At 37.3% G+C, this 26278-nt stretch overlaps 1 protein-coding gene across 20 annotated transcripts in view; it reads left to right on the top strand.

Moving 5' to 3' along the window:
- The window catches only part of MPDZ (multiple PDZ domain crumbs cell polarity complex component), a 92234-nt gene that overhangs the window by 31780 nt on the left and 34176 nt on the right, over positions 1-26278 (top strand). For 10 of the 20 annotated variants that reach the window (XM_050328643.1, XM_050328642.1, XM_050328647.1 and 7 more), the window contains 12 exons: positions 641-739; positions 2476-2555; positions 3168-3314; positions 4140-4307; positions 5727-5912; positions 8568-8777; positions 10346-10462; positions 13004-13162; positions 16065-16352; positions 17253-17376; positions 21405-21603; positions 24523-24567. In XM_050328643.1, coding sequence (XP_050184600.1) covers positions 641-739; positions 2476-2555; positions 3168-3314; positions 4140-4307; positions 5727-5912; positions 8568-8777; positions 10346-10462; positions 13004-13162; positions 16065-16352; positions 17253-17376; positions 21405-21603; positions 24523-24567 — 1822 coding nt within the window. The remainder of the gene's footprint in view (positions 1-640; positions 740-2475; positions 2556-3167; positions 3315-4139; positions 4308-5726; positions 5913-8567; positions 8778-10345; positions 10463-13003; positions 13163-16064; positions 16353-17252; positions 17377-21404; positions 21604-24522; positions 24568-26278) is intronic. The other 10 variants (XM_050328648.1, XM_050328646.1, XM_050328639.1 and 7 more) reach the window with 4 other exon arrangements.

Here is a 26278-nt window from a genome sequence, read left to right as displayed (position 1 = left end):
GTGTCAGTAGAAGTACGTCACAATTCATCAACTGTGGCCTAATCCCCACCCTGTGCAAGATTTTCAAACACCCAGTAGTGTGTTATCTGTGTGTTATCCTCCTGCTCCCACCTTTAGCAGAAAGTACAGACAAAATGCTCAGTGCTGTTTCTCCAGCTGATAGATGTTCAAGATGTCTGACAGTCAACAACATAGATAACAGAACTTTGTGGCACAGGTTTTCTGCAAATGAAAAGTGTGTCAGTTATGCAAGTCTCCAAGTCTGTAGCATTTTTGTTTTCAGCGTCAAATTCCTGAATTGCATGAAAGAAAACAAAAAAAAAACGTTAATACAAGAATTCTAAAGGATGTTGTATTTAGATATACTTTCTTTCAGTCATAGAAATGCATGTACTGGTAGTTTTGCTTTTCTATTTGTTTGTTTCATTGAAAACTCTCTGAAGAAGGCAAAGCATTAATAAGGGAGACAATGTCTTTGAAATGTGATGTTTCTTCTGGGCCCCCAATGCCAGATTCCATTTGTCAAATATGGGTACTCTGAAGTCCAATGGAAAAGAGAGTAGATGCCCTGAAGCATACCTGTGAGCTTTATGCATATTACAACATAAAATAGCTGAAAAGATTTCTTCTTTTTTTCCAGATAACAGTGAAACAGAACAGGGATCCCCGTCATTGCCATGCAGGGCAAGTGTGGTAAATATTGGAGATGACATGAAACAACAGGAGACAGGTTCTCAAGGTTTAATATTTTATTCTATGAAGATGCACTTGTGTGTGCTAACACTAAGATCAGGTGTTTTTTGTGTCTTTCCATTTGTTTCTTGTTTAGCTGAGATAGAACTAGAAAGTCAAAGTAGTTATACATTTAATCATGTACTCTTGATCATGAGTGCTATAGGATCATGACTACTGTATGTAGTCTAGTCTAGGAAAAAACATTTTTCCTCTTCCTTCCCCAATATGCTTTATCTTTCAAGTTGTCTGCATCTTCCCAGCTACAGTTCCAAGACTTCTACCTCTTCTGATAAACTTCCTTTTCACAAATTCCTGAGCTTGCATTAATTTCAATCTGTGTTCTGTGGTAATGTTTGAAATTCAGTCAGTTCTGGTGCACTGATATTCTCTGACTTCTCCCATACTCTTTGTAGAAATTCTTACTTTTTAATGAGTATTTTTGTTCCCTCTTGAGCTCTTAGAACACTGCTTTGAATTTCAGAAGTCATATGTGATGATATGTTTTCCAGATTGAGATTCACGGGACATGTTTTATAACATTTTCCTTCTTCCAGAGCAAGAGGGGAACTGCTAAGTTTTGTGATGTGTATCTTCTCATAATTCATGCTTTCTATTATCTTGGATAGCTGAAGGAATTTCTTTTTAATGCTTTTCCTTCAGATACGGCTGGGTCTCTGCTTTGGGGAAAGTATTGTTCTATTTGAATGCCATATAACATTTGGCTTTATATTTAGTAATGTTTCCAAGCAATGGCTAGACTTAAAACACTGTTCAGGGCTGTTAGACATTTTATATTCTTACTAGAGTCAGCGGGATTTAGTTCATCTTTTGATGAAGATTCTTGTCTTTGCCTGTGATGAACATTCAGATCTTAAGATTTTATTTGGGTATTTACTGTAGGCACAGTCCAGACCATGGACCATGAATATGTAGGGTCCTGTTGAACCTGCTGTGCTTACTGGCTTTTGTATCTAAATAGTGCTTTTTATTTCTTCCTGCCATAGAGCCTAGAGAATGTGAATGAGGGGAAAATGAGCAGGAAGAAAGCATTTCTCAGTTTTTTCAGCCTGCAGATAAACTTTCAATCAAGAGTTGCCGCAGTTTGTTATCTAGTCGGTCACTGTGTTTTTCACCACATCAATTACTTTGTCCCCTTCTTTTCTTTGCAAGTTCATTGCTGCTCTTTAGCTGTTAGAATCTTGAGTCATTGTGTGTGTGCACATATGTGCACGCTCTCTGTAAAATGTAGTGTCTGTCCAAAAGGATTAGTATGCAGTTTACATTTTTCAATATTTCAACCATCTCCCTGAATCAGTCTAATCAACCCACATACAGACTGATTTAACACATACCCAGGGCATGCCATGCAACTTTTTCATTTTCTTTGTGCCTATTGAATTTAAAAATTGCAATAAATTCACTCAGCTCTGGGGCTAATTTAAATATCTGTCCTTTTTTCCCCAGCTGTGAACTTCATTTCTTTGAAAATACCCAGTTAGTTTTGCAGGGTTGGAATCTAACAGTATTTTGAAAATTTTCCTTGGGTAACTCCAGGCTTGGTGACACAAAACATGCCAAATTTTTAGTCATATTTAGGAGAGTTCTGGCATCATGGGAATGATTGTGACATTTTTTATGTTCCGGATTATGTCACCTTGTATGTTCCATGTACTTTGTCACTTACAGGAATACACTAGTTGTTTTGTTCTTTGTCACAGTAATCTCAGATATAATTTTTAGATTTCCAGCTAACTACTGCAGAAGAAGAAACTACAAAGATGAAGTGGCAGAGGATTATGGGTTCGAATTATGAAATAGTGGTAGGTAAATTCTATTTAAAATTACACATATGCTTCTTAGCCTGTTGAGATTTTTTTAATATAATTTTTGTACGAGAAGGTACATTTTTTTGTTTTTTTACCAAACAATCATAGACTTGATTGAGTACTATGCCTATGAGTGTTGTTTCCCAATTTCCTAACTTCAAGAGAAGTGTGTATTACAGAAAAAAAATAATATTTGAGGTGAAATTCAAAGCTCCCTTCATTAGCTAGAGTTTGAAATTTCATACCCATTCTGCATACTGAATAAAGGGTTTGATGTAATGATATAAAAATGCATAGAATATATACTGTAGATACAGTTGAAAAGCAGTATCTGAGTTTAGAAGCTACAGCAAAATTGTATGCCATAGGTGTAGTGTCTGCAGAAGTGTGTATTATTAGGTATATTATTGTCATAAGCAGTGCTCAGTTGTGTGTTGTGAAGTGATCAAAGTTTCAGTTTTGTCCTGACTGTCACCATTACACATCACAGTACTTGTGGTTTCTCACTTCTGGAATATTGACCTCACAATTTGTTAAATTGAAATGGAAAGTAACAGGTATGGCTGTAAATACATCAAATATAACTGTTTCTTAATCTTATTTTAGGTGGCTGTAGTTAACAAATTTAGTGAAAGCAGTGGGTTAGGGATAAGCCTTGAAGCTACAGTGGGACATCATTTCATCAGATCTATCTTACCGGAGGGGCCAGTTGGACGAAGTGGCAAGCTGTTCAGTGGAGATGAACTGCTGGAAGTAAGAAAAAATACTACCTTAACTTAGTCTGCATTCAGTGAGGTTTTTGAGCAGTAAGTTGTTTTTCATGGGTTATGACCTTGGGAATGTGGCATCTCTAACTGCATACCAGTTAGTGGCTGAGTGGTCACTTCATATGAACTGTGTATTTGTGTGAAAGCATATATCTACTTTCATTTCTCTGCTGGTAGTGGATTTTTCAGATGCAGTCCAAGGTCTGTGTCGTGGTTTAAGCTCAGCTAGCAGTTAAGCACCATGGAGCTGCTCTTTCTTTTTTATACCTCCTCAGTGGCAGAGCACAAGACACCAAAAAATCCTTTACATAGGATAAATATACTTAGCAGCAATCAAAACACAATCAACATTATTCTCATACTGAATCCAAAGCACAACACTACACCAGCTACTGAGAATAAATGAACCCTATCCCCACTGAAGCCAGGACAGTCACAAAAGAAGAATATCTAGCAAAAGCATTAGGAATTAATAGGAATGTCCCTACACAGTGAAGGTATCTTCTCAGAATTGAAATGTGAATTTTGTTTACATGAATGCAAAAAATGTTGAAGAGTATATGGTGTTTGTAGGGTGGTGTCATAAAATCTTTATAAGACTGTACATTCAGTTCAGTACTTATCTTAGGGCTGATTCTGAACACTGAATTGAATAGAAATTAAGGGTTGACAGTGTCTGTTAGCATGGGAATTTTTCTTGGTTTTTTTAATTAAGTGATTAATGAGTTGAGGTTTTCGGGGCTTTTTTTGTTCATTGTTGTTCTAAATATTCTGTGTAGTTCTAACCAGTGTGTATTCTTTATTTATTGAGGTGAATGAGATTTCTTTGATTGGGGAAAACCACAAGGATGTGGTCAGTATCTTGAAAGAACTTCCTATTAAGGTGACAATGGTGTGCTGTCGTCCAGTAGCTCCCCCTATCACTCAACCAGAAGTGCTAGAGAGTCTGAGTGTGTCCGAGGTTCAGCTCACGGAAAAGGTATTGTGTCTTTGAAAGATCACTGAAAATGACTGTTTCCTTGAGAAAGAAACAGATGAAGTTCTACAAGATTAGAAATATGTTTTAATATGGTAGGACAAATAGGAAAAGGCAAATTATGTTTATCAACCATTATTTAGGTCACCAGAAGTTGGTCATGGTTGGTTATGGTTAGAAATATTCTGGGATGCAGGACTGTCTATCTGAGTAATGTACTTCTGTTCTGTTGGAGAGAGGTAGGGGTATGGCAAACTGAACTGTGTGTTCTTTAGAATCTGCATATATTTATTCTGGTTTTGAACTTTTCTTTCTGGATTTGTGTTGCACAGAACTTTGTGTGCATTCAATTGATGCTTCTGTCACTCATAATTGTGGAGCTCTGAGCAGTCTGATGAATTAAAGATGTAGGAATGGCCTGCAGTGTAGTATACAAAGCAATAACATTTGTATGAAAAGAGATGCAGTTAATTTTGAGTTCTGGGTAAGGTATCGCAGGGGGGTTTTAATCCCCTGAGAACAGACCCTAGGGCACACTTTGTATAGGAGGCAGGTACACGGGTGGTGACCTACAAAATGGCGTTTATTAAAACAAGATGTCAGTTTATATAGAGGGGAATATGGAAGGGTCTGGAACAAAGGAGGGATTCTTGCTAGGAACATCAAATCCTAAGGGTCAGTGATAAGGGAAAATGGAGGGATTGGCCATGGGGGATATGTCCAGCCATATATGGGGAGTTGGGAGTTAGGGAAGAAGGGAAGGAGTGGTCTGGGGTACAAACAGGGGAATTCTACAGAGGTCTGTGAGGCCGCGCCTTGTAGCTGGGTCTCTAGGCAACCCCTTGCAGCTGCAGTTGTTCTTCCTCTGAGGCTTCCTCGCAGCCTTTCTGCATCTCTTCCCATTCTCTGTAGGCTTCTGTTGGTCCACCTCCGACAGTAAGGCACCCAATTCAGTTTATAGTTTTAAGCTTTTCGATGAAACCAAGTGAAGAACATAGATGTCTGTGTATGTATGGGTGTATTTTTTTCTGTTGTTGAATATTCTGACTACTGTCAGTATTACTATGTTTAATGAAATCACAGTTTAGACATACCATTTAATAACAGGTGTTTCCTGTATATTTGAATGCATGTTCTAATGAAACTTTTTGAAGTTTTTCATTTGACAGAAATTCCATTTTGTAAAAATTTTTCCACTGAGTGCTTTCATATACTTACAGCACAGCTATTTTGTTAAAAGGATATGTGAATTCTGTGCTAGGTTTATCAGACTTGTTTGTTCAGTCCGTTGAGTGCTTGCACTTCCTTGGTGTCTAAAGATACATTACTTAGTTTTGATCTTTTTTTTCATAAACAGAGTTTTGTCTCTGCGTAGTCACAAGGGTTTAGATTTTATTGGTAAACATTTACTGTTTTTCTCAGGCTCACATAGAACTTGGATTCATTGGCTCCTCAGACACAGAGGGAACAGCTTTGGAAGCAGCCGATGAGGGCCAGAGTATGGAAGAGATGCAAAGCTCGTCTTTGGCAATGTGGGAAACAGAAGTACAGAACATTGAGCTGGAGAAAGGGAGTATGGGGCTTGGATTTAGCATATTGGACTATCAGGTAACTTCTGCACTTCTCTGAATAGAGGACAAAATACTTTATATTGTTTGCATCTTGCAGTGTGTTCTAAATATGTATTTTAAGGGTTTATGTTAATGGAAACCAAGCAATAGAGTAAAACTAATCACTGCTGGTAGGCATCCCACTAATTGCATTACATATTCTTCTTCCTGTATTAAGACTGCAGGTTCTAATGATGATGGTAATACTGGTTCTAGAAAAACTGATAATCTGTTGTATAATTGGGTCTTCAGAAAGTTGTCTTTTAGTGACCCAGGGACAATGAACAATGTAGCCAGAATATTCAGGCATTTAGCCATGCATTTTGCACCTGCAGTGAGGTGTTTAGGGCAAGATCCAATAAAGGACTTAGGTGCTTAAAGCAGGATTTACTAAAATCCAGAACTGCAATTCTGAAATCCCTTGCTTAGCTGCAGTTTGCCCAGGCCATGCTTAAACACCCCCGTTCACTTTGTATTAGACTTCAGAATTCCTGGATATCTAAGCTATGATTTTTGGTGTGTTCAGTGAACAGGTCAGTGCCTGTCTTTTGCCTGCACTTGGTCAGGATCCCAAAAGAAATGTTCCTTCTGTTCCCACTTGTCCAGTGGAAAACTTTTAATCTGACCTCAAGTATTTTCTCTCTATACTGTGGTCAATATAAGCTTTTGGTGAGCTGTTTGGTGGTGGTGAAGGACCCAGTCTCCTTCCTGGTTTCTGCTGGATCTTGTCTCTAGGAGTATATGGATTTACATCTGGAGATCCCTTCTGGATGGAAATTATGCTCCTGCGCACTGCTTAGAATTAATTTATGCCTTAGATTTTGCATTTGCATACTGATAAAAGTGAAGAGCAGTGTATTGTAATAATATGAAGGATAAAGGCATAGTCAAGTTTTATGAAACAATGACTAATCTCTAATATGTTACTCATGATGCTCTGCAGTGAGGTGTCATAGCTGAGCTGGAGTATTTGAAGTCTGTGTCAGTACACAGTAAAGCATATTTTTGCTTCAGCCTCTTCTGAGCAGTAACGCAAATGCTGGGTGCATATGTGCTAAGTCACTGAATTACGTTTATGGATAATTGTATTAAAGGGTTGTGGGAACTGCTTTAAATTGGTTAATATATTTTTCAAATATGAATTTGGTTCTATATTTCAGCTTTAGTCGGCTTTCTGAAACTTACCTTTTTTTTTGGTGTTATAGTATTGTCCTATGTTCTCCTCTTTGACATGCTGTAAAAAAATTTCAGTTTGTCACTGAACTTTCTGCCCTTACCTGAGATTGTGAACAATAAATTTACAGTGAGATTTATCTTTGTATTTTACTGTTTTCTTCAAAATTTCCATTAATTTTCAATGAACAGTGACTACAGTTAAGGACAGTTACAGTCATACTAATACATTCCTCATGTTTTATAAAATGGCAAGCCTGTAGAAAAGCCTGCATAATTTCTTACCCTAAAAAAGACTGTCACATAGAGAGATATTTATTAAAAAAAAAAAAGTGGCATACAGTGTCATCTAAAGTGACAGTGTAATTATCTGTTGTTAAAATAGTGAGGAAGATTTCAGTGATCAAGCTCAAGCTCTATCTCCAGCAATGCTAGTTATATTTCCACTTGTGTAGTGTTTTGTTGCTCCATTGCATTCTTCTTACTGCATTAACTGCCAGCAAGGACACTTCTTTTCAGTGTCCTTCCATCCATTTCTCCTTCCCTCCCTCAACACTTCTCTCTCACATCAGCTTTCAGCAGTCTCCCAATTTCTGCGGTTTTTACACGTTGCCTTGATGGTGTCCATCTTTTCAAATGTACGTCTTGGGATTCTCTTTTTGTGTGTGCATTCAAGTGAACTGTGTCTTGGAATTATTAACATGATATGCCTTGTAAATGTAGTTCTATAAGAATCACACAAATGTTTTGCACCTGTGATAAATTGCTATGACAGAAACATACATTCCTGTTACTAGTATTTGATGCTAGCTTTTTTATAAAAATCAGGGCACTTATGGGGAGGATGGGGACTTCAAAACAAGTTTGTTTTTATTAAAGCAACCACCACTTAGTTTTGTCTTGTTGATTAGAGTGCTGTATCGGTATGTTCCTCTCTCACATAAAGTGTTTAATTAGTCACACATAAGAGCTTGCCTCTTAAAAAGTGCTTTCTCAGTTGAGCAAGGTCTGGTGCCATGAAGCATAAGAGAGTTAATGTATATAAGTCCTTTGTTGCACTAGAATACATATGTTACCTCTGCCATAGCCTGCATTGCCCACCTGTGTCCTCAGACCACTGAGTGTAAAGGAGGGTGGAGTCTGCAACACTGTCACTGCAGTAGGAAGTATTTAAATTTTGATGTTTACAGCCAACACTCTGCAATTTAGTAATACTTTATACTGGAGATACATGGTGAGACATCACCTAGTAAGGACTAATAACTTTCACACTGAAAAATTAAAAATAGGTGGAAGTCTAAATGTATGGGCAGTGTGGACAGGAGAGTTTGCTCCTGCTGAGAGTTCACCTGGAGGAGAGCTCCAGCTTCTTAATAACCCAACTCCCTTGGGTTAGTGAAAGTTCATAAATAAAAATTTACCTCTCAAGACATAAAAGAGTAAATAAAATTAAATGCTTTTCTTCCTTTTATTTAATTAGGATCCTGTTGATCCAGCAAACACTGTAATTGTGATTCGCTCATTAGTTCCTGGGGGTGTGGCTGAGCAAGATGGCAGACTTCTTCCTGGAGATCGGCTTATGTTTGTCAACGATATCAATTTGGAAAATGGCAGCCTGGAGGAAGCAGTACAAGCACTGAAAGGAGCCCCAATGGGAACAGTTAAAATAGGAGTTGCCAAACCACTACCTGTAAGAATTTGGGAATTCAATGGGTACTTCTCCTGTCATTTAAGCTGGCACATGCTGATCCTGTCTTCTGCATACACTTTGTGTGTTTTGGGTATAGTTGAGTGGTTCAATTATTTCCTTGCATGTAGGAGCGGCCTGGGTAGTGTATGACTGCTGTGGTGATCGCAGGACCTAGCACACCTGTCTTGCAACTGAGAAAACAGCAAAGCATCTTGCAGCCAGCAGAGTCTAGCAAGGCTGTAAGCTGACAGGCATAATTTTGTGCGCTGTACACTTTGCGTGGTTCTCTGGATGTGGTAGATGGGGACATAACTTTTTTTTGTGGTTTGCCTGGAATTTACCTATTCCTTTTCTTTGCAAGTGTATATGCAGTCTTTGTATTTAGACTGCACACTTTGTTTATGTAATAGTGTGTAGTCTTCAGTTTGTATACATCTAACTGGTTATTTCAGGCTTGATTTTAGACAGTAATCTGTAACAGTTTAGAAGAGGAGGTTGAATGAGACCTCTGGTGACCAAGAAAATGTATCAGTAAGGATGCTAGTGAACTAATGTCCCTGGTGTGCTAAATTCAAACCAGTGGAATGGCATTAATTCATTCATACATGAAGATACTTCTTTCTATATTTGTAAGCAAGCCCAAGTAGAGGTTCATTTTTGCTTTTCATGAATTGATAATCTTGTAATCCTTGTGGATGCAGATATCAAATTTTTATTCTTAGTAGATCTCTATGGAGAGAGTGGGAGGGAATGGCTATTGTTGAAGTCCCTAGAAACTTTGCTTTTCATAGTAAGAGGGCACTTTTTAACTTGCTCTGTTAAATTCCTTTTTTGTAGTGGAGACTATATTTATGAAGTGTCTTGCAAGTCAAAAATTTTGTACTGAAGATTTCACTCTAAAAGAGAAAATTCATGGGGGTTTTGTTTTTGTTCCACACGGTTGTAAACATTCAGCATTTGCACTTCAGTATTTCATGTATTATGCTTGCCAAGTAATTAAACATTGCAAATAATCACTGTTTTTTTGCGGTACTGGACAAATGCACCTACCATCAAATTATGTTGGAAAAAGCTATTGGTTTGTAATCAAAATGATGTTTTGTCCTCTAGAGGCTGTTCCACCTGGCAGATACAATAGTAAAATACAGTGGATGAAGTCTTACTGCCTGAAAATAAGATTGCTCTGTGGCTAGCAAGAATTTCTAGACCTCTGCTGTTAGGTTCTTTCTCTGGTGGCAGCTGTGGTGGCAGTTTTAGAACATCTTTATTAGGAGCAAAAGTGGAAAATGAGGTTAGACTAAGCTGTGGGCTCTGTGATATACCTGGATAGGCCTTTTTCATTACTTGGGGTTGTAAAATGATGTGTGAAGCTGAATCAATTCAGTAAATCTGAAAAAAATAATTGTCTCTTTACCTACTCAATACTGTGACTGTGACTGAAATGAACTCTGCTGCATTTGGAATCCATTTGCCTTTCTGAACACCCCCTGCCCCCTCCCCGCAGAATGCACTCTGCATCTCCTGTGTCTGGGCCACTCATCCGACTCAGAGCTTCGTTCTTTCTGCAGCTTTCACCTGAGGAGGGCTATGTCTCTGCTAAGGAAGATTGCTTTTTCTACACTGCCCAGTCACTTGAGGAGGAGGGGCCAGCTGATGCAGCCCTCTTCCATGCTGAGCTGGCTCTGGTTAGTGGCCCAACTTACCAAAGATTTCTTCAGTCTTTGCATTTTATAATGAAAGGAGTTGCTTTTTCACTATTCATGCTTATTTTTTAGTGTTTACTCTCACCACATTACTCATCTACCATAGGTAGGATGGATCCTGAAATGGTAGAAACTGGTATCTAGAGATATTTGCATGAGCTGTGAAACTATGATACATTAATTGCTGGGGGAAAAAAAGTATTTTGCTGATGTTTTCCAACGTGCATGCCTATCCACAACTCCTTGCATGCACTGAGCATTCCTTTGAAAATCTCACCTTATATAGAGAAATGTTTATGTGCTTATTTTCCTGTGTATCATTTCTCTTCCTTGAAAATTTTTGGTACTCTCTTTTTGCATGTAATCCAGCCTTATAATGAATTCTGTCTGTCTTCAAAAGCTGCAAACACTTCCTTCTAATAATATTCTTCAGCCTTCAACATCAATCAGTGCTTATGAGATTTACAAGGTCAAAAGTTGTTCACTTGTACAAACAATGCGGCTTACCTGAGCATTCAGTGCCTTACATAGCCCAGAAGTTACCAATAAGAACTCAGATTAAAAAGACACAGGAAATAGGACTCTACAAAAAAGCAAAAAAAAAACCCCTTCCAACCCCTTCCCCTGCAAAAGAAAAAACACAACCCAGAATATCTGTATATTGTATACATATATAGGTATATATGTATTCCAAGTGTATCTGGTCATGGTTATTTTTACTGATCTGGATCTGATATTGAAGTCATTAGACCCTCCTTTTTTGAGGACTTGAGCAGGGAAGCAGTTTCCACTAAAAACCAGGACTTAATTCATTAGGAAAAAATCCCAAAACCAAAAACCTGAACTGGATTCTTCCAGGATGAAAATATCTGCATTACTACTTTCAGTAGATTTGGGGTTTTTTTCACTCTTTCAAATGACAAGCTGATTTAATAACTTGCCTTTAAAGAAGACTGCCTGGTTTTAATTCTGCAGTTTGTTACCTTTTACGGTAGTTAGATAATAGTAGTTGTCTTATTCTGTTCATTAAGAAGCATGAAGAAGACATTTCATATTATAAATAACCTGTAATTAAAGAAGTGTTGAAAAGATCAGATTAAAACTAAAGTATTTTAAAAAATTGACTTCCACCTGTGATTCCTATTTAAAAAATTAAACTTGTGAAAAAAGCAATGAAAATATATGATATATTAATAGAGTTGTCAGCTATCTAATTAAATACGCAGAATATGGAACTAAATATGCAGTCACCCAGTTGAAGATGTGGTTACAGAGTACACTTATGAGATCCTGGTTTCCATAGATAGATTGGCACTCATATTCTACAGATCTGTCCTGAATTTTCACAATCCTTTTTTTAGGGCATAGCTTTGGTAACATTAGTCTGCATTTTCCAGACAATGAGCTTGAGAATAAGTTACAGTGAAGGAGCAGTTTGAATTAGCTGTTAAGTCTTTAGGCTAGAAATAATAAAAAAACCTGATCCTTTTTACTGCAAAAAGGAATCAATGTGTTGAATCTCTGCAGATTGTTGCTATTGCCGTTGTGCATTTACTATAATGAATTCATAATATGATTAAGTAGAGGGGCTGGAAAGCAAGTTAGGTCCCATCTCTGCAGATGGATGCACTTATCTGCTTTATCCTAGTGTGTGGTATGTTGTGGCTCTAAACTCACTGATCATTTTGTTAACATACGCTACTTTCTTCAGCTCTACCAGGGAAGATGAAATTGTAATGGAAGTGTAGTTAAGAAGCACCATAAATTAGGTCTTTTAGGACTTAATTTTATTCTAGATTTAAAAGTATGTGAGTCTTGAAAAAAGATGATGTTTCATTTTAAAAAAAGGGCAAAAAACACTACCCATATCCAAAACTCTTCTAAAAAATTTATTTCTCTTATAAGAGGAATAGAAGAATTGTAGAAATGTCTGTAATATCTTATTGTCAAATGTAAAAATCATAAAAAATCATGTAATAATTTTTTCCTATAAATGTACAGTAAAGCACTACAGTTTCCAGATGATTGTTTTTAAAACAGTATGAAAAATGAGCCTAAGAAGTTGAGTTGAGAGAATGTTCCTGACAGGTGGCACCAAGTGAAGCTCATTATTTTTCCCATGTTAATTTTTGTAAGAGAAAATTCAAAAGAAAAATAAAAAGAAGCCCTAAAGAATCCGAATATTCACACCAGGGAGTACATTAGAATTCTCCCAACACCTTATACTTCTATTAACAGGCATGAGCCTGCCTCAGCCCCACAGCTTATTCTGGTTGAGACTCTTGCTTTACTTCAGATATTCTTTTCAACCTTTAAAGATGTGATAGCACAGATTATTACTGAAGCAGAAAATTTTCCTACTGTACTTTGCAAATGTAACTTCAGTGTAAAACATGGAGTGAAAAAAAGAAAAAAAAAAGCCAAGAACAGTGTCAGTCAGTATGTAGTGGCTGATGTGCATGTGTTTGGGGCTTATGTGGTGTGATGGTAACAGCCTGGCTGATTGAATTGCTTTGTTGTTAGGTGGACTCCGGAGAGGCAGATCTGGCAGATGAGTCCACCTTTGAATCACAGTATTCTCTAGAGAGAGACGTCTTCCAGGATTCAGTGGCAGCTTTGCATCACAGTGCCTGTAGCGGTGAGGTGAACGACAGCTTCTCTCTTCCATTATCAACTTCCAAGGTAAAAAGGAGGATGGTTTCATTGATGACAAACTTTGATTATAGGTGTGAACAGGCTATATTGCTAGATATAAATATTTTATGTCATCCTGGTTCAAAAGGCACTATTTGTTACCAGGTTAAAGTTTTGTTTGGAGTAGGGCTGATGTCTTACAGATCTCTGTGTTGAAGAGAGAGACAGAAGGTTGAAAGCTTGGATTTTTCTTAGATAAAGCACGATTTAGCCACATAAAGCATGGTGAGATTGTTTGTAGTGTTAAAGCTGTGGTGAGCAGTCGGTAGAAGAACTTAATTGTATTCAAGGCATAGTAAAGAGAGGTAACACAAAATGCCTGTATTCTATGGTATTTTACTATGAGAAAAAGTGTAAGTTTTCATCTGAAGTTATGCTTTTATGGTTCATAGTATGTTAGTATGTTTTGAATGAAATTTTCATAATGATTCTGTAATTAAAAATATGTATATATAAAAATTTTGATTATTTCTAATTCCTATTTAAAGTTAATAAATGAAGATTTATTTAAGAATATTACAAAGATCAGTAGCCATTTTTTCCTGGTCACGTACCCATAATGACTTGATTGTTTGTATCAGAGTTGCGTTTTGTTTCTCTCCATGGTTTTTCATGTTCTTTCTTCTTGGCAATCTTAAGATTTATTTCGCTAAACCAGAACCTTCCAATTCCATTCTCCTAGCAGTCATCTTTGAAAGCCACATTGTAGAAACTTCTTTCTGGGTTTGCAGTCTTTGGACTTGAATAGAGTAGCTGCTGCTTTTTCCGGCACACCTGAGCTTCAGTAACTCCCTTTAGCCCTTCTGGAATATGTTTAGCCTTTATGAGGCACTTGTTGGAAAGCTAGATTCATCTTCTAATGGTTTCTCCTAATCCACAGAAGAGCACATCTCTGCAGTGCCAGTGGGACAGATTGCATTGTTTAACTCTGTAATTGTTACTTAAATGGATTATGCGTTTTGCATGCTTAGGAGCATTTTATGAGATAGAGACTGGATTTACATTATATATCGCATTGAGAGGCTCTAGATAGTCTTAAGCTATTTCCAGCATTGACTTAAAATGGCTTTGGTTTATATTTTTATAAAATACTATGGTCCTGGCTTTTCAGTATTCATCTCTGTGCACCAGTATGAAGTGAGTATTAAGTTCTCATCAAGTACTCTGTGGTTAAGAGGGACTTCACAAGACAAACACAGTGAGAAAACCTGTTCAAAAAAGAAGACTTTTGAATCAAGTGAAATGCAGTAAAAATTGAAACAGTGCTATTTGGTGCTATGAGGAATGCAGAGGTATTTCAGCTATTTCTGGCTGCAGGGCAGTTGACAAGTTCTGAATATCACTTTGGTGTCATGTTTAAAACAGGTGATGAAAAGCATACTTAAAGTAATGCAAGTGCTCAGATCATATACTGCTGTAGTTACAAATTCCTGAAATTGTGTTTTTCTTCAAAAATTACTGCATTGGCTTTTCTTTGAGTGAAACAGAAATAAAAATGAACATACACTGTGACTCTTATGTGTATGTATGGAATGTGAAATAAATGCTGAGTATGACCTGAGGCTTGTCTTCACTGATCTGGTAATGGATAAAAAGCAGAGTCCCAACTGTATTGGAAACATTATGAAATAACTTAAATAGATTATGGTACTTGTGTTCTGTTCTCAAGAAGATAGGAAATTATGTCACTGATTATATCATGCAGATTAGTGGTATTTAGGCTTTGCTCAATTATCTTCTCAGCTGTTACTTAAACCACTTATTTACAGGTAAACCTTTTTTGATTCTTGGCTGGGGACACAGCATGCATGTATGCACTTAATAAAAGCTGACAAAAGCTAATTCTAAGACTCTTGATTCATAACATTGCAAAATATGCCCAGATTCTGGGAAACGTTTCCCAACTTTTTGGAAAAGTGATAGAAGAATTAATAGGATCAGTGGGTAACAACTAAGACAGAAAAAGGTAGTTGGTTTTGACACTTTTATTAAATTTCACAGAAAAATCCCTAGTATTGACATAGAGCCTCTAAGTCCAACTTCAAATTCTCTGATGTATCTTTATGATATCTAATGGCCTGCATGTTTTTAAAATAACATACTTTGAAAGCTCAGCTAGAGAATATTTGAAGATTTGCTTCAGAGTGTTGTGATTATTGAAATCCCTGGAAACATTTTAAAGGCAGGGCCTTAGAATATTGAAAGTCTAAACAAATGTGCAGAGAGTTTAGTGGTAGTTCTGCAGCCACAAAAGGCAGACTTGTAATAAGTACTAACTGGTAAGCTGCTGTAGCTGCATCATTCCATGTAATTGTTGTCCCACTTTAAATCTCCATGTTCATTCTTTGCTGAGGTTTGACCTAGTTTTTCTTTATGTGGAAAGGATATGTAAATATGTTTCTACTCAGTTAAATGAATGATCATGTTGCCTTTTTATGGTCTGAGCTGGTTGAAATTCCTCCTTGCTTGCTAAGTGTGTTGAACCTGAAGACCTTGGTCTTGCAAAGTTCTTTAACCTGAGAAAAACAATTGAATACTTTAATTTTAAAAACTTACTGGACTTATGTCTATTTGAAGAATGTGTGAGTGGACATTACGTTTCTGAAGTTAGTAGAGAGTTACTGCAGAATACCAAGTTAGAATTTGGCCTTCAGTAGTAACTTATTTTTACTGATTTCTGGTATTTTAAAACAGAAGTTGTCTAAGAAATCAAGTTCACCTTACAGAAGAATGAATGCCTATAGGGAGCTAAAGATAAGGTTGATTGTTACTGATTGTACAACAGATATGTCTGCATTCTATGAGATTAGTTTTTGTTGAAGGTTTTAGCATGAAATATGCTTTTGAATTATACTACAAATAAATGGTGATTGTTTCCTGTGTTAAACAGTCTGTTGGCGAGGAATGTGAAAATACTGCAGCTGATTTCCATGTATCTGACAAGAATCTGTACAACATGGATCTGAATCAGAGAATGAAAGAGCAAAAGTCTGTAGTGGGCAGTAGCCTGGAAACTGCAACTGGTTTTACTAAAACGGATCTCCTGCCTCTGGATGTTTCGGATATCAACCAAAATGAAAATGAAAACACAGCAACATGGACTGGATCTCAGATAGCATCAGAAGTTGCACTAAATACAAGCCTTGCTACTACCGTGCAACTTGATCCCCAAGCAAAAGTAAAGCTATTTATTTTTTTAAAATAATAATTTTTAAAAAAGTCGTAGAAAGGCTCTATTAGAATTTCCTGCTGAAATTGTCACTGGCCAACAGCTCTGCATAGTTCTTTGATTATAATGTTCATCAGATCTGTTATCTCACATCAAAACTGCAGGATTTAGACCTTTCCAAAACAGGACATAATTTATGGCATCAAGATAATAGTTTCTTAGAGGCTGGCAATACAGTGGTGTATAAAAATCTGCTCACACCTCTCTTCATTAGATACTACAGGACCACAGTGTACCCAGTGGGCAGGACGGGCATTTTCTTATCCCCTGTTAACCTTCACAGGGACATGAGTGTAAGAAGGAGCTGCCCAGCTGGAAACAGGCCTAGGAAGCCAGGGGGGAGGGATATGAATGTCTTGCATCATGGTGTTCATGCAAGCCTGTGCAGGTCAGCTCACAAACTGACCTGTGATGCTGCATAATCTGCCTTTACGTGATAGTCACTGTGACATGATTCTTATTTATTCCATTCAGTGATTTATTAAGAAATTCTTGAAAGAGCTGCAATTTCTTACATTATTTGTTACTTCAGTACTGGCAGATTGTCAGATGTCTGTGGTGAAAAAGTATGAAGCCCTTGAATTCATCCTGCTGATTTTAAGAGTGTAACTGATGTCTCTAAATTAAAAGTATACTTTGTGGCAGATTTGGTATATTGCCTGAATGAAAACACAAACCTTAGGTATCTTGGTTTGATCTTCAGGGGATTGACTTTTCTAATGTCTGTGTAAGGAATCTGTCTTAATTATGCACATAGATTTTGTGTAAGTTAAGGTGAGTTGAGATCAGTATGACCAAGTATATTTTTATGTCAGCATTCTGGACTGATGTTATTTTCCCTTGTGTTAGGATCAATTGCTTTTAATGGAGAAGAGATGCCCTGTATCTTTGGAGGGAAGTTTCACAATCCCAAATTCAGTCAAAAACATGTATGAGAAGACTATCACAATTGCAAAAGGCAACTCAAGTCTAGGTAAGTTAGCTAGCATTTTTTGTAACCTTGTAAGGATTATGGCTTTCTGTTTTCCTTGTATGTTTTAGTAGTAAAGACTAAATATTTTCCATTTAGTGGAGACAGGATATTCATTCTTTGTTGCTCTTACCCTTTTTGACTGTCATGGAACTGGATCCATGTGCTGTCACTGTGGACACAAAAGTCTCCAGTCTCACTGAGAATTTGTTCTCCCATAAAAGAGATTAGTCTTTCCCAACTGCTAACAATTCTAGTGCATTGTTCTTTAATATGTATACTAATTTAGTGGAAAAACAAGATGTAGCCAAGGAGTGCCGTAGAAGAACTCTTTGGCCAAAGAACTTCAGACTAGAATTTCAAATGTTTGCAAGAACAAAATGATTTTGCTTCCTGAGGATGGTCAAAAGGGTCTAAACAAGCTATTCACTTCCTTGCTACAAATTTGTGCTTCTATCTGAAGTGCTGCAATATTTCTGAAAAATTGATTCATTTAATAGATAGCTCAATATTATCATTTTGTAATGAAGTTCAGAATTTTTAAATATCTGCAATCTGCAGCTTCCTGAGCGTACTGACATTTTGGAGCAAACAAGCACAACAGATGCTAATGTTTGTCACTGTCCTATCCTAGTCTCTGGTGTGGTCCTTGGCAGTGTGAAGAAGCAGTACCTTCCCAGAGCCAGGAAAGGCTTTGGCTTTGCGTTGAGAGGCAGTGGTGCGTCCTTCCCATTTGTGGCTGGTGTGTTCGTTTGCTTTGGTTTAGGTTTCTGATGCTGTTTCTTCCAGCCACCTGCACATCCTTGAAGACTTTCTGGAGTTGGTAGGGCAGGCCTTTGTGTGGGTGCTGGCTGTTTGCAGTAATTACACAAATGCTTTAAAATGGGCTGTCCACAGAACTGCTTATAAACAGTCCCCACTTAGGATTCCTCTGCTGTACAGAGGTGGATGTTGTTTTTTTCACAGCTGTGATGCTGTATTTCAGTGGACTCTTTCACCTGGAATAAACTGCCTTATGATGACTGGATGTTCAGTTTGCCACCTGGCACCTTCATGATACAGCCATCCTTCTAACTGGATTGGGAACTGATCAGGTTTAAAATCAGGGTCTCCAAAATATAAAACTGTAAAAAAGGTCTGAGGTTTACCTTTCATTGGTATGAGATGCTTGGCTAACTACTACCTTTACTGTTCTGATTACCAGACTGTATAAAGTGCAGGTCACAGTGTGTTTCCAAGCATCTGGACTTTGTAAAAAAAGTTTTCCTTGCAACAAACTGTTAATTCAATGGAGCAGGTTTTCATTTATGTATGAGTATTTTAATTACTGTCAACATACAAAGCAAATTTGATGTCAAGCATGAAAATACAAATTTGGGACACAGTCCACATTCACAGACATTATATATGCTTAAAAGTAAGACTGGTCTCAGTTCATATATACAAAATATGAATGTGAATATCGCTTTCTCCTGGCTTTGGACCAGTCTTCCAGGCTAAGTACACTCTGGCCTGTGAAGCAGCCTGGGCACAGTGATCAATTTATGCACATGGCTGCACTGCTTTTAACTTTCATTTTTGCAAAGGAGATAAATCAAGAGCTGTGAATGATGTTGAAAGCTGCAGCTGCATCGACTATTTCAATTGAGAACAGGCACTTCTTTTTTCCTTTTTAGTGGTGTCACCCATTGTAGCGACCCGCCCCAGAAAGGGGAGGTTAACCCAGGTTCTTATTAATAAATCTCCTGAGGTGGATTAGAGTGAAACAACACTAAATAATCAGTGTTTGTAAACATATATATGTACTGTTTATTTTGGAAAAATTCTGTTTCAAAAGGTAAACGGGTATTTTGCGATTTTGGGTGCTATCATTCTATAACAATACAGCAATATTAAAGCATCTACAGCAATAAAAAGACGTTAGAGCATAGCAATATGACACTATTAAGCTAAGTTAGGTTCTGAATTTCAAACCTCATTTCACCTGTTTCCTCAGCAGTTTTGTGTGCACACTGCTTGTGTTCTGGTGGAGACCACTGTGTTGCAGAGTTATGTTTGAATTCAGATGTGACTGAGTAAAATCTGACAGCAGATCTGTCAAGAAATGGTTCTAGGAAGGAACATGTGAGTGTAGAAAAATAGGGAATCCACACCGGGACAGCACCTTTGATGTGCTTAGCATTGTAATGTTACTGATCTGAGGAGTAGATGATATACAGTTTACCTCTGCTTTTTCTAGTAGAAAGGCAATAAATCAGTGGCATTTGTGTCTGTATTACAAGTCTGATACATCTATAAATTACACCTGTCCACACCTGACATTATTAACTGGCAAATAATACATATAAATCTCCAGTCAGTAGTAACACCATATTCTTTCAGCAGTTTAATATAAAGGGCCATACAAAGATGGGTTTTGCAGTTTTTCCAAAAGTTAGACCTTGACTTCCTCATACCAAAGTAGTGAGGTACATGTATTCCTATGTCTAAGAACCTTATTGTGCAGTTCCTTACTAGTCAGGGCTACCTTCTTATACTTTAGACAACTATATTGTTCTCAACTACAAGGGGATGGATGTGAAGAATCAGCACAATGAGATTTTTATTTTCTGAAAAGAGCACTAAAACCCACAAATGAATATCTGAATTAAGGTTATTCTTTAAATGGTTACAGTATTTTATTTTTTTTTCTGAGACAAATATATAGTCAGATGTTTGTATGGTTGGCTGAGCCTGGGATTAACAGCTGCCTTATAAACTCTGTTCAACCAGTAGTTTCCCAAGTCTAAGTTCACATAATAAAGAGATCAGCCTGTGTCTTCTGTAGCCATGTTTGTATATAAATTGTTGGAATTTTTTTAGCTAGTATTCTTGTAGATTTTTCTCTGGTAGCTATCATCTTCTGTTCACTCACAGTCTGGGCAGTAATGGAAGCACTTGCAGACAGACAGCTGCACTCCCAGTGCTTGCTAGCCTGATGTTTTGCATGTGAAACTGGGGTAGTCACTACATCCTTCTCCAATAGCTATTCCTCTATAAGGTGCTCTTATTTCAATGCCTTCACCTTATTAGCAAATGAAAACTTTCACATTAGTGCACAAAGAAAGAAAAATGCCACATTTGGCAGTATTAAGATAGACATCAAGGATCCTGACCCTACAGCTACCTTTTCACTGCCTTAGTCAAGAACAGTTTTTCCTGAAACTGTTATCAGGGCTTGCTTCATGAGCACCAACTGCCCTGAAAATAATGGTAACAACTGAGCATGTAAGAACATTCACAGACGTGTGAAGCCCAGCACAAGTAAGTCCCTGTGGCTCCCCATGGGGAAGGAGGGGCAAGAGCATACTTGTCTCATTTCCTGTTAGTGAGAAGAAAGTAAAGTTAAAGGGTGTTTGTAAACACAGAAAACTAGAGTCCTGCTGTGCCACAGGTAGGATTGTGGTATAACTCAAATAGTGGATTGTATCCATAAGCAAAGCACAGACTCTCGCAGAAATCAGGACACTCTTCTGGGCCTAAGCTATGGCCCACCTAGGAGAGTGGGAAGGCAGCCACTATCTCAGTGAGATCTGATTCAGGCTTTCTGTTGAAAATAAGTGTGTTTGTACTGGGCTCCTAATTACCTGTTAAAACATTTCCCCTTCTTTCCAAAGAGAATCATCATAAACTAAACTGAAATGTATAAACTCAGTGAACCATCAGAAGAGGTGAATTTGAAGGAATTTCATTACCTTTTCAGTTTATTTTTTGCTTAAATTTTTCACTGTCCTAATGTTTTTATGTAGAGCCTAGTATGTGAAATGACAAGGTGAAGTAAAGGTACTGTGATTGCAGTTTATAATTGCTGTCTCCTGCTGGATAGAAGAAATGCAAGGGCGAGTAAGAGCAATATTTTTAGGCTTGCTGATATTGACAGGTTGGCTGACTGACTTTTACCTCCGCTGTGGCCTAGGTTTCGTTTCCTTATCTTGGCACCCAAAGCTGGGCCTCAAAGACATTAACTGTTTAATGTGTTTTCACTCTTATAGGGATGACAGTAAGCTCCAATAAAGATGGCTTGGGAATGATAGTTCGCAGTGTCATCCATGGAGGCTCAATCAGTCGTGACGGACGGATTGGTGTGGGGGACTGCATCCTGTCCATTAATGAAGAGTCAACCACAAACTTAACCAATGCACAGGCCCGGGCTATGCTGAGGCGGCATTCACTCATTGGACCAGATATAAAGTAGGTAAAGGCAGATGTTGAATTGCGGTAGGAAAAAACTAATAATTGAAAACTGGTTATTTATGCAAGTATTTTAAATGAAAATTTTGTATGTCCTTATACATGAATTTACCTTTAAGTTACAGCTTCAGATGGATAATTCACCTTCAGATTACATTTTCATGGATTTCAAAGATAAAATCACTTGTGCGAGAGGCTTTGGATGGTCTTAGGAAAATTATTACTGTCATGAGTGATCATCATCATTACTGCTCTGTATGGTTTTACTGAAAGAATGGGGTTAGTCAGAATTTTGCATTCATTACTCTTCTAAAAAAAGTAATTAATTCCTCAAGATTTTTGTGGTTCTTAAAGGAGGACTATCCTGGCCATTGTACAAGTGGTTTCATTTGATCTTTGTAATGAATTTTGGTTTTGACTGCCAAACAGAAAGTATGACATATGACGTTAATGCAGAAAAATAGTGCTTAAAACATTTCAGTACATCTGTGACAAAGAGCAGAAACACTCTGTTTTCTGAAGTCAGTTCCAATTTTTTTATCAGTACATAGAAAGAAACTTGCTCTTGTGCATAAATATCTACTCTTGGGAGTACTATTTTAAAGACGTAGTAATTAATACAAGTTTTGAGATACCCAGTTGATAAGAAAGCTTCTTCTCAAGTTCACACAATGTGCAGAATTTTAACTCTGCCTTTAAGTACACTTCTTTCTTACTGTCTTGGTTGTGGAGTTAACTTTACCCTCATGCACCATCTAGAAATGAGCTTGTTCTTGAAGTTGTGAATGGTGCTATAGACACACCAATGCTGGGTTTGCGGCTTCAAAGTCTAGTGGCTGGTTTTCTCAGACCTGTGGTAACATAGATTGGGCCAATAATAATATAATTATTATTATGTAATATAATTATATAACATAAATAATAATAAGATAAGCAAATGGGATTAATGGAGTTGTGGGTAATAGAAACCTCTACTAATTTAAGATGGTGGCCTTGAAAGAGATCAGTCCAATCACAGTGTGGTTCCTGGTAGTTGTGGTTTCTGTCAGTTCAGAATGGACAGCTGGGCATTCCATATTTCTGCAGAAGTATTCTACTTCGAAGAGACCTGGCGTTTTTGGAACAAGTGGTCAAAATACCTTCACTGTGGGTCATAGGTTTAATTGTCTGCCCCATAGTTCTCATGCCTTTAGGATTATGATTTAATGTAGGATTGTTGAAATAAAGGGGTATACTCATATAATTAATTACATTATTGTCAGTGTTGTCATGTATTTATATACATGTATTTATATGGTGGCATGAGTGAGTGTTGATAAAATGTGTCTGTGGTTATTATTGTTGGCTTCTAAACTGTAATTCTTACTGTCATGATTGATCTCAGTTGGTATGTGCTATACATGTGTGTGTATATCTGCTTAGATACACAACTGCTGCAGCACCATTCTTCTATGAGGAGTCCTTTATTAGTGCTGTAGTTACATGATCAAATACAGATGTGTTCATTATTTGTGCTTATTCTTTTATAGCTGCTGCGTTTTACATTGTTTGACTTTTGTTTTATAGTCTTTTGCAGATGTGTTGGTAATACTAGAATCATGACTTAGATGTGAATATTCAGATTTTTCAGAGAAAAGTACATCCCCTTTCTGAAAGATTTTGCAGAAGAGGGGCAGTTGATATTCATATTTTTAATTAAGATTTTTCTCTTTTTCTTTTTTTTTTTTTAATGCTCTTTTCTTTCCTATGCTAAGGTTTTAAAGTGAAGCCAACATCTGCACTTCAAAGAACTGAAAGACCAAATCATTTGGTAGCTTCTGAAAGAGTCTTGCAAGAATAAGGACTGTGGTTTTGGGACTGTATAGTTTTGCTATAAAACTAGTCAGCATAGTCAAATTTTTCTGTAATTTTTTTACTTTCAGGAGCAGCACAGAATCCCAGAATAATATTATGGATAATGTCCCAAATCAGAAATTGGAGATAAGGAGCAATATGTGGTGATAGTTCTTCATGTTTTCTGATAGGGATACACACACAGACACACACATATCTGTATGTGTCAATTCAGAGCTAGTGTGGTGCATCACCTTGCAGCATTTGTGATATAAGGGCCAGCATTTCAAATATTTAAGTTGGATCTCTTTGGTGTCTTCCTTGGGAAGCAAGGGTACACTAGCACTTGGATGTGACCATCGAGATATCATTCTTCTCTGTCCTTACTGCAAAATTGGAATCTGTACTTTAAGACTGAGCTTCTTTGGGTAACAGGTTGCCCCCAAAAAGTGATTAAGCAGGAATACTTTACTTTCAAAGCTGTATTTCAGCAGCAAACAGTATTTGCAGAGAAAATACAAAGCCATTCTTACTGGCCATTTAAAAGCTTTTTTAAATTTTATTAAAGGAAATTTGATTTTGAATAGGTCAAGAACCAACAAGCTGAGTTTCAGACTTGGGTATTTAATTTTTTTCCCCTTTGCGTGTGGTAAACCAGATGTGTGGCCTTACCAGAATGCATTCTGTTTCACATCTCACTCTACCTTGCCAGGAGCTTTTATATTTCTGTAATAATAGCCAGCATTTACAGCAGCTGCTTGTAGCATCTGTCAGATAATTACTAGGGGTGTATTAGAATTCACCTGACTAAAGTGTGGGGATGAATTCCTGATCAAGAAATAAGATAGATTGCAATTTCATTTTCCGTGCCTTTCTATGCCTGTTAATAATCACTGCCATAGACAATAATAAAGAGCAGATGCTTTCTGGGATGAAGCAGAGGTGGAACGGGAAAAAAAAGGACAAAAAAAAAAAGCAGCTCACACTTTTTAACTACATAAATATACCTTTCACATTCAGCATGAGACGCTGACATTTGTTATCACCATTGTAAAAAGATACTGCATCATATGCTTCACATTCTAGATCTTCTTCTCCAGCACCTGCTGATGATCAGGCCCTCTGTTATGTGTGAGTATTGGCGATTCAGAAACTCATTATGGCTCTATGTTGCAACTTGTCTCTAAAATCATTCCATGCTTTTATGACATCAATAGTAATGTCAGGGATATATCCAGATATAGGTACATATTCTCTCTTTCCTTTTGTATATTTGTGTGTGCATGCACATGTGGCTGCACATGTAGATGTATGTATATTTTTTTTTTTATTAAAAAAGGATATGACTGTGTGTGTATAGTCGTATATATATGTATGGCTTTCAGCTTGAAGATTGGAGCATACTTTTTAAGTCTGGAATGAAAATACCTGTATTCTAAAAAAATTATGGGTAATATTTTTGAATTTTATTTGTGACAGCCACCCAAGATGTGCTCAGAGCACGTGTGCATCTGTGTGTATGTGTACAAGGTTCACTGCTAGAATTGGCATGAGTATGTTGTACTGATATCTGGATTAATCTCAGTGTCATATTTTCTGTGGCACTTACATTTTACTACATGTATAAAGAGATTCAAAGTAAACCTTAAATGTTTTTTAGAGTAATTTGTCCTAAACATTTTCCATACTTTGTTACTTGGTTTGTTGGTGTTTCGAGGTTTCATGTGGCTGTTAAGTCAAGCATGTGATAAATGTTCCTCTGTACTGCATGCGGTGTCATGTTTACGAGATACTTTCATATGCACAACCATCGGTGTTTCCATTGTCACTGCTTTAGTTGCTAGTGCACATCTCTGGGGGTAGGAGAAGTGGTTATATCTCTCAAGGAAGAAAACTATAACACTTTTAAGCTGTACAGCTGTGAAAGAGAGGAAATGGTTAAACCCTTCATGTACTTTCCTTTGAAGTTGTTGAACTTCAACTTTTCTTGCAGCTAGGAAGTACAACTCAGCAGTAGAACAGTCATTTACTTAGTTTCCTGTTTTCTGTGTCTTCATGACTATCTTCTGGCACTTATTTCTCTTACTGTCTTCCCTGTAACTATATCAAGGCAATTACCAGTCTGTTTTGGAGATAAACCATACAGGTGCCTAGGTGGATTTTTTTTTTCCACTATACAGCACAAAGTTCAACAGAGTCGATCAGAGGAGCCCAATGCCCTTCTTCTGGGCCCCTCATCATCCCAGTCACAGGCTGAACTGTTCAGGATGATGCTGGATGTCGTCAGACCTCACTGTGACCTCCAAATGAGCTACAGTAGTAATCCAGCAAGTTGATAACTGGGGAGTGTCTGCTCATGAGTACAGGGAAAAGCATGTCTGTTCAAGTTTAATTGGGAAAAAACTCTTGTAAATTGAAGGTCTTTAATACAATGTGACCTTGCCAAGTGTTGCAGAAGGCAGGAGTAGGTTGAACAGCTTCATAGTAAAGGCTGCTTTCTGGTATACATATTTCCTAAAACTGTAATTTACAGCAGAGAGAGGTTTTTAAGTATAACTTTTCATTGCAATAATATGCAAAGGTAGAGATTGGAGGACGACAGCCACATCAATAATACACCTTTGGTAAAAAGAACAGGTAGGGAAATCTTTGCAGTTGACTGAATTTTGGAAATGATTAGCAAGAAGCAAAGGTGAACTACTCAGCATATAATTTTTCATGTATTTGATCCATGTAATTTAGTTTTCTTTTCTATACTCTTTTTTATTTATTTTCTATACTATTTTTTGCCAAATGGCAGTGTTCTGGTTTATATTTGTGAAATAGCTGAAGTGTTACTGAA

The sequence above is a fragment of the Myiozetetes cayanensis genome, unplaced genomic scaffold (genome assembly GCF_022539395.1).
Source record: "Myiozetetes cayanensis isolate MyiCay16 unplaced genomic scaffold, myiCay2020 scf4, whole genome shotgun sequence".
Lineage (NCBI taxonomy): Eukaryota > Metazoa > Chordata > Aves > Passeriformes > Tyrannidae > Myiozetetes > Myiozetetes cayanensis.
This window is presented reverse-complemented; position numbering and strand designations above follow the sequence as displayed.